General features: G+C 39.2%; 1 protein-coding gene across 1 annotated transcript; it reads right to left on the reverse strand.

The window, feature by feature from the left end:
- Nucleotides 1-6: 6 nt before the first annotated feature.
- Nucleotides 7-9,470, reverse strand: LOC113961634 (sodium channel protein type 5 subunit alpha-like; the record flags this gene model as incomplete). Its single annotated transcript, XM_027672054.1, has 8 exons — nucleotides 7-1,071; nucleotides 2,400-2,676; nucleotides 3,139-3,243; nucleotides 5,754-5,891; nucleotides 6,856-6,909; nucleotides 7,784-8,038; nucleotides 8,146-8,283; nucleotides 9,369-9,470. Coding segments are annotated over 8 exons (2,134 nt in total), but the record flags the coding sequence as incomplete, so codon positions are not given.
- Between the last annotated feature and the right edge of the window lie 5 nt (nucleotides 9,471-9,475).

A 9,475-nucleotide genomic window follows, 5' to 3' on the forward strand; every position in this document is an offset into this window, starting at 1 on the left:
GTGATTTATGTATCTTCCTGCCACTACTTTCATTAAGCATTGATACAATAAGCCTTTGCTTCTTCTGCGTTTCTTCTCCAAAGACAGCACTGTTCTGTCTATGATGGCATAAGAAAGTTGTATTTTTGAAAGAACGCTGTATCAAATACCTCCTGAAGGCCCTTTGGATAATAACTGCTGATACCTCCTCTTGTTTTCTCTTAAATGTAGAAGAAATTGGCCTGTGAGATCTTTTAGATGGATTGGCAGCCACAAATTTTTCTTCAATGAGTAATTTAAGTGTATCAAAATCTCCACATTCTCCCAAGACTCGTTTACTGAAAGCAAGCAAGATATCCAAGCAGTGGATCTTATCTCCACTCACTAGAGGGAGGTCCATGGATATGAGCTGGATGTTGTTGGGCTTTGGAATGCGCAAGGGTTCTGCCAGAGCATCTGCAAAGTCGGAAAGAGCAGAATAGTCAATAAACTGTGTTGCCAGAGGATCAAATTTTCCCCAGGTCTCATAAAACATATCAAAGTCATCCTCACAAAGAGGATCTGTGCTTTCTTCAGTGGCAACATTGAAGTTCTCTAAAATGACAGCTATGTACATATTTACAACAATGAGAAATGATATAATGACATAGCTTACAAAATAAAAAATACCAAATGCTCTGTTTTTGCAATTAATTTTATCTTTCTCTTTTAAAACTAAGCTTGGAGCACATGAATCAGATTCACTTAACAAAGGAGCCAGAAGACTATCCCAGCCAGCTGATGTTGTAATTTGGAAGAGACAGAGAATGCTTCCAGAAAAGGTTTGAAAGTTGAAAATGTTATCAATCCCACCTTCCCAGGGAAGACAGGCAAAGTTTGCCATGCCCACAATGGCATAAATGAACATAATTAGGAAAAGCAAAAGGCCAATGTTGACCAGTGCAGGAAGAGACATCAGTAATGCAAAGAGAAGGGTTTGAATTCCTCTCGCTTTTCGAACCAATCTCAGGATTCGGCCAATTCGCACCAAACGAATAGTTCTCAAAAGTGTAGGAGAGAAGAATTTTTCAAAGGCTTCAGAAACTCCAATACCTTTGAAGGGAGAAAGAAAACAACATGTTGTCAAGGCATATTAGTCAAATTGTTGTCTGCTTTGTTATATTCTGTGCTTTAGGTGTCAGAAGTAACACTGACCATATTACACCACTTTCCACACAAATATCATCAGTACTGCACCTGCTTACAGAACAGCTTAGGAAAAGAAAGACAAATATCTTTCAATATTAAAGAGATATCAAGATTATGCATAGTTTGGAAATTGCATCCTCCCAGATTTCTCTAAGCCAGAGGGGTGAAGGTAGGCGTTCATTGCTCAAGTATTTAAAAATACTTTAAATCTGTTCAACTCCTTTGCTGGAAGCTATGGGGATTGCCTCCTGGCTGTCATCTGCTGCTTCTTTACAGGCCTGATAACATGCCAAATGTGAGGCTTTGACTAATGCTTGGTACTTGAAGGAGATCAGAGAAGACCAAGAGGATTCTAAAGAAAATTTGTCTTTTAGCATTTATCCCCCATTACACCCAGTTCTGTGATCCTACTACAGAGTAGTGGTACAGCAGCAATGCAAATGATTACAAACAGAGGAGTTAAGGAGTCATCATTTCCCTGGGTTGCACAGGACAGCAAAGGGTTACTGTGCTTAGGCAGAAAACAGAGAACTCAGTAGTTTTTCTTTCCTGTCCTTTATTCTGTGATATAACCTGAGTTTGAGTGGAAGCACAAACCGAATAAACTGTACAAGAAACTAGAGCTATGTATGACCCTTTGTAGAGGAAATGATCAGCATCTAGTCTTATTTGAAAAGCCAAAAAAACCCAAGCCAGTTTTAATGAGACTTTTCACAGTCACAAACAGTGTTCCAGATTAGGAATGGTTGTGAACAATTACATTTTCCTGAGCTTTCTAAATCAGCAATCAGGATCTACCTTCTTTAAAGGAGGTCCAGGAAAAATTAAATACATCTTTCTCATTTTTCAAGCAAATGTATTTTTAACATGAATTTCCTTTTACTGTGAAAAGAACAGTTACCATGATAACATATAAATCAAAAGCAGTTAGACCAGTTAGACAACATTTAAGTACAGTAATTTAGAGATGATGTTAATTATCTAAATTTCTGCTCTTTTCTTAAATTTCTTTAAGAAAAGTAAAAATTGAAAACTCCATTTACTTTTTAGTACTGTGGAAAAATATAAGGGAAAAAAATACATCCTTTTAGAAGGAATGACTTAGCATACAGTTTGAAAAAGTACAGTGGATCTGGTACTTGTTTATCAAATGTATCTAAGTGGTTACTTCACACTGAAATTTGGCTCAATATTGGTAAGACACATTACCTGATTTAGTGATTGGTACTTACTAACTATTGAAAGGACCACAACACTAAGATCAAATAAGTTCCAGATTCTTTTGAAGAAATGTTGCCTTAAGGCCAGTATTTTCATGACACATTCTGCCGTAAATACAGCCACAAAAAAATAGTTGATTTTATTAAGAACTTCCTTGGTGCCTTCCTTGGTGCCTTCCTCGTTATTTTCTGCCATCATAACAACCATATTTAGGCAGATGAAAATCAGAATGATGATGTCAAATGCTTTGTGCATTACGATATCAAACAGCAATCCCAGGAATGCATTCTGTGGAGAGAACAAGAAATGCTTGATGCTACTTCTAGGACTCAGCCTCCATTCAAATATTAATCAGTAATTTGTGCTTAGAAAGAGAACTTGAGATAATGAAGAATTTGGAGGTGATTTCTTTTATTCATTCTCACCTGCAATAATCCAATCTAGTGGCAGAAGCAATGTCATGCAACTTAAGTAACCAAGGTCATGGTAGGAATATCACTTAATATGAACCTTTATAAACAGGTTGCACATTTGAATAGGTCACAAATAGGATATAAACTTCCCTAATTAATGCCCACAAAGTTGTGTTAGATGGAATTTAGGAAGAGAGATAAAAATGTAAATACTACATTGAATGAGGAAGATGATGGGCTCTAAGGCAAAGTTTATTTCCCTGTGCCTGGGCTACTGAGTTCAAATATGGTCACCATCGTGGTATCTTCTGCCACGTTCTACTTAAGATGGTCTCACCGATGGTCTTGGGATGGGTTTTTGAGGTTTCTTGGATCCAAGTTTTTTTAGGGCATTATAGTACTTTTTCTGTTCCTCAGTCAAAAATAGATCTTTTCCACCTAAGTAAAGGGAAAGAATATTGTTGTTTAGCTGAAGTTTAAGCAGTTCCCTAAATACCAGTAACTTTCTGTAAAAAAGAGTAAGTTACAGCTGTCCTGAGTGAGACCTAATAGAGAGCACAGAGACAAACTGTGTCTTCACCATTTCTCCTTTTCCCCTTCATCTTTGAACAGATGTACTGGAAAGAGCTGATCTGGGTCTGATCATGACAGTCTAGTCTAGGCAGTGTTCCCAAGTCAGTTCCCTCGAAAGCCTTTCTGAAGCTTTAAAAATCTATTTCATATTTTAAAAATTACATACGATTCATCAAGAAGGGAGATACTTTCTATTTTTGGGGAAGGTAAAGCAGAAATGTATGGCTGGACTAGCAGGTAAATGGAGGATGATGGGACCCAGTTCTACAGGGGGTTCCTGACAATGAATTTTTCATTCCCATCTACACCCCCTGTATTACTTATCCCCATCTACACCCTCTGTAGTACTTATCCCCATCTACACCCTCTGTAGTACTTAGCAATCCCTTTGAACCCAGGATTCAGAAGCCACTCATCAATCATAAAAGGGACAAGGAAAACCGCCTTTCTTTATTGGACATGGTGGGGGGAACCTAATTATCAAACATGAGGAAAAGGCTGAGGTATTTAACATCTTCTTTACCTCAGTTTTCAACAGTAAGACAGGTTGTCCTAAGGACAGCTGGCTTCTGGAGCTTGTAGAGAGAGATAAGAAGCTGAATAGCCCCCCTGTAATCCAGGAGGAAACAGTTTGCGACCTGCTGAGCCACTTGGATCCTCACAGGTCTATGGAACCAGATGGGATCCATCCTAGGGGGATGAGGGATCTGGCAGAAGAGCTGGCCAAGCTGCTCTCCATCATTTACCAACAGTCCTGGCTCACTGGGGAGGTCCCAGATGATTGGAAGTTGGTGAATGTCACGCCCATCCACAAAAAGGGTTGGAAGGAGGACCCGGGAAACTACAGGCCTGTCAGCCTGACCTCAGTGCCTGGCAGGGTTGTGGAGCAGATCATCCTCAGTGCAATCACACAGCACCTACAGGATGGACAAGGGATCAGACCCAGCCAACACGGGTTTAGGAAGGGCAGGTCCTGTCTGACCAACCTGATCTCCTTTTATGACCAGGTGACCCTCCTGGTGGATGAGGGGAAGGCTGTGGATGTGTCTACCTGGACTTCAGCAAAGCCTTGGACACCGTCTCCCATAACATTCTCCTGAAAAAGCTGCAGCCCACGGCTTGGACAGGGGCACCCTATCCTGGGTTAGGAACTGGTTGGAGGGCTGGTCCCAAAGTGGTGGTGAACGGGGCTGCATCCAGTTGGGATCTGGTCACTAGTGGTGTCCCCAGGGATCAGTGTTGGGCCCAGTTCTGTTTAATATCTTTATTGATGGTTTAGATGAGGAGATTGAGTCCACCGTCAGCAAATTTGCAATGACACTAAGTTGGGGGGGAGTGTCTATCAGCTGGAAGGCAGGAGGGCTCTGCAGAGGGACCTGGACAAGCTGGATCCATGGGCTGATTCCAATGGGATGAGGTTCAACAAGGCCAAGTGCTGGGTCCTGCACTTTGGTCACAACAAACCCCTCCAGTGCTACAGACTGGGCACAGAGTGGCTGGAGAGCAGCCAGGCAGAAAAGGACCTGGGAGTTTGGATTGACAAGAAGCTGAACATGAGCCAGCAGTGTGCCCAGGTGGCCAAGAAGGCCAATGGCATCCTGGCCTGGATCAGGAACAGTGTGGCCAACAGGTCCAGGGAAGTGATTCTTGCCCTGGACTCAGCACTGGTGAGGCCACACCTGGAGTGCTGTGTCCAGTTCTGGGCCCCTCAGCTCAGGAAGGACATGGAGGGGCTGGAGCAGGTCCAGAGAAGAGCAACGAGGCTGGTGAAGGGACTCGAGCACAAGTCCTATGAGGAGAGGCTGAGGGAACCTGGAGAAGAGGAGGCTCAGGGGAGACCTCATCACTCTCTACAACTCCCTGACAGGAGGCTGTAGCCAGCTGGGGGTTGGTCTCTTCTCCCAGGCAACTATCAGTAAGACAAGAGGGCAGATCTGGAGTTCTGCCAGGGGAGGTTTAGGTTGGATATTAGGAAGAAATTCTTTACAGAGAGGGTAATCAGGCATTCAAATGGGCTGCCCAGGGAGGGGGTGGGTTCCCCATCATGGAGGTTTTTAGGATGAGACTGGATGTGGCATCAGTGCCATGGTCTGGTAACCACGGCGGTGTTGGATCAAGGGTTGAACTTGATGATCTCAGAGGTCTTTTCCAACCCATCTGATTCTATGATTCTATGATTCTACTCTATGATACAGGTAAATTGCTAAAAGCAATTGAGGAGAAGAGGAGTCTTGTTTCCAAAACATGGTTTAAAATGTTATTGCTTTAAATTTATCCAGTTAAACAGTTCTTTCAAAATATTAGACATTTACATGTCAAACCAGCATTCATTTAAATTGGGATTACAGGAGATCCTGAGTTAGCTCAAGTAGTACTTATCTTTTTCCTTTGTTGGTTGAAATTGTTGATGACCACTCCAATAAAAAGGTTCAGCATGAAGAAAGATCCAAAAATAATGAAAACCACAAAGTATATGTACATATATAAGCTTGCTTCAAACTTTGGCTGTTCATTGATCTGTTAAAAAAAAGTCAAACCAGAAAAATAATATGGGTAAAAAGGAGATAATCACAGCTTTACCATTTCCAATTTATAATAGGAAATCTTTTTATTGTCACAGGGGATAAATTATTTCCACGCATTTACATCTTTACCTGCATGTACAGATAGAACCACTCTTTTTCTATCTTGCTACTGATTGTAAAGATAGTGACAAACAGAGCTATAGAGCCCAATGCAGCTTTAGCAAATTTTTAAGTAATAAAGAACCAGTTCCAATCAGAAGGGATCCTGTGAATGCCCTGATTAAAAACAACAACTCTCACTAAACATAATGCTGACCAGCCATCCTCTGGAATGCTGTCCCAGACAAGAGGCAATTCTAAAGCCCCAGCTCACTAAGATCAGCCCCACAAGGAACAATCATGTTAATCAGCAGCTATTTCACTGCAGTCAAGAGCACAGAGACTGAAGGAGTGAGAAAAAAGATAAATTCAATTAAACACAGAGAAGTTAAAACACACTGTCCTGGTAAGAGAGTGAGGAACAGCACATGCAAAGGGGGAAGAAATAGTGAGGGTGTCAAATGTAGGGAAGAAAAACTCCTGAAATAACTGCTCTAGCTGCATGCTGTTTCCATGCTCCTGTACACGCTCAAAAAGGAAGAAAATTTGCACAGTCCCTCCAAGAGCTTCTGTATTCTGTTTCCAAAAGAGACTTGCACAAAGCTTGCAACTTCTTCCCCTCTGCATTCCTGCCATAGCAGGCTTCTGTGTGGTGTCACTCTACTTGGACCAGTTTCTTTTGTCTAAGTTCCAGATATTTGGTACTCCAAGGATTGTTGTTTCACTGTGTTGTTTGATGCCTTCAACCACTTGTATTTTTGATTTGATATTGCAAACAAAGATGAAAAAGTAATTACATGGATGGAAAAGGGAAGAAGAAAAGGGAAAAGAACTAAATTGTCATTTTAGTGACATACCTGACGTGAATCCACCGCTGCATACATAATATCCATCCAACCTTTAAAAGTTGCCTGAAAAAAATGCATTATTAAGCTTGTTATAGCTAAGAAAACAATCAGGTATAGCTAATATAAATGTATTGATAGTTGCGGAAAATAAGCAGTATGCTATAAAAAATGTGTATCACTTCTAAAGATCTGCTTGGATGTATCATTGGAGTTTAGTAAAAAGAAAAAAAATATTTCCTGAAAAGAAAAAAAAAAGTATGACGTGAAATTTGTGTTAGTGTTAACTCTCATTAAATTCAAAATTTTTGAAAAAATAATCAGTAAAATTTTCAGCTTAACTTACAAATATAATGTAAAAGGACAAAAACAATTTCTAAGAAAACAGCAAACAATTCCTTCCTGCAACTTTTAGCAACTCTGTAGAATCACAGAATACTTTGGAGGATCCAGGGCAAAGAACTTCGTCTAAAAAAGAGACAGGGATAACAGCCAATTTAAAAATTGCCTTTCCTTCCTTTGTTGTCATGTTAGGGAGCTCAATAAATTAGTATCCCAATCCTTCATGACTTCTACAGGAAAAGAAAATATAAAGAAACTGTGCCCTGATTTTTTTTCTCATCCACTCTCAACTAGAGAAAATGAGAATATTTTTAATTGAGTAACCTGCAGACTATTTCAGGTTTAGAGTGTTAATCAAAATTAAAACAACATTGAAAAGCCATGAAACAGAGTTCTTGATTTTAATGCAAGGTTGCATATGCTCAAGTGTTCTTTAGGAGGAACTGAGCAGGGCACCAACGAGGAAAATATATATGGAAGCTAAAAAATATCCCCAATTTCAGTGGGATAAACAGAAGCATAGTGGTGTCCCATGGTTGGGCTGCTCAACCCATTTCCTTGAAGCAAACAAAACTGAGAATGTTTTTATAGAACTCACCACTTGGAGCAGAGCCAAGTATCCCATCCCAACATTATCAAAGTTTACAGGATAATTTGTCCAATTTCCACCATAAGAGTCACAATCACTTTTGTTATTAATGGCACTGATATCTCCTTCCTGGAGTATGCATTTTGAAAATCTTTTCCCAAGCCATTTTACTCCTAGAATATTAAATAGGAACCAAATGACAACACAGACGAGCAGAACATTGAAGATTGAGGGGATAGCTCCAAGGAGTGCATCAACAACAACCTGAACAAAATGAATGAAAATAATAGTGAATTTTATGTTGTCATTTTCAAAAAAATCTTCAAATGCAACCATTACAAAATATTCCCACCAACCCCCAATATCTTTACCTTTATCCCTTCAAATCTTGACAAAGCTCGTAGAGGCCTCAATGCTTTGAGAGTCCTGAGAGATTTCAGGCCACTTCCAGAGGAACAAAGTGATACATCTTTGGGATCATGACTTAGTCCCCAGGAAACAAATGACAGCTGTGTTCATAGAATTGGAACTGGGATTATTAAATGGTAAACAAATTTTCCCTTGTTTGTGTTAGCAAACAATCATTACCTGAATGGTGCAATATCTTTGATCAGTAAGTCAAATTAAGAAAATACACATTAAATTCAAAGTTATTGTAATTTTACTTCATTCATTTCTAATATATTTTAAGAAAAACTAAAGTCATGGTACATATTCTTTATAACTAGCCATAATATTAGACCTTCCTGTTGAAATTTCCTACTACTTCACAACTTTCAATGCTGACTATTCTGAAGCCATCAAACAACTACTCTGATGTTACCATCAGTCATCTCTTTACATGTCCTTTTCTTTAAATACTTAAGTTCAGAATCTTCTCAGTGATATGTTGACAAGCATAGATGTTTCATTTTTATATGGCAAGATTATAATAATCAATATTGTCTGAATTCATAAGAAATATGTAGGAATTGAATACTGCACTTATCTCACTATTGGTGTTTTCAGCATGTCTCTTTATAGATATGCAAAGGACTGCTGGGATTTCTCTTTTGCAAAGCAAAAAGTACTTTCCTACATCTTTAACATTCTGGTAAATGATTTTTCCAACAATACTTTTCAACTCCCTTTACTATCTAAGTTTCTTGCCCTTCAAGGAAGCAACTCTACCTTTTTTCTGTTTCTAAATGCCAAAATCACAGAATCATAGAATGGTTTGGGTTGGAAGGGACCTTTAAGATCATCTAGTCCAGAAATGCCAGTAGCTTCTCATTTTTCTATAGTTTTAAGTAATTTATTTTAGTTTTGTTTCTGATCACTAATTGAAATCCTTCTCTCCACTGGAAATGGTTTTTAGAGCCATCATGGTCCTCAATGACCGTGATACCTAATAGAATTTTCTTAAGCAACTTCTAGTTATTGCTGAAAATTTCAATTTGAATTTGTCCTAAAGTCTGTTTGGAATGCAGATTTTTCACCATTTGGGAACTGTCTATCACACTTGTAGTTATCCATAATTAGAAATTATGTGTAGTTATTCAGACAGAAAATGTCAAAAATCAAAATGTTATGACAAGCTGAATATAATACTTACACACACAAGGACAAAGTCAAGCAAACACCAGGAATTTGTGAAGTAACTGTGCAATCCATAAGCTACCCATTTCAGAAGCATCTCCATCAAAAAGATGTAGCTAAATA

Source organism: Neopelma chrysocephalum, unplaced genomic scaffold (assembly GCF_003984885.1).
Source record: "Neopelma chrysocephalum unplaced genomic scaffold, ASM398488v2 Primary Assembly neopelma1_97366, whole genome shotgun sequence".
Taxonomy (NCBI): Eukaryota; Metazoa; Chordata; class Aves; order Passeriformes; family Pipridae; genus Neopelma; species Neopelma chrysocephalum.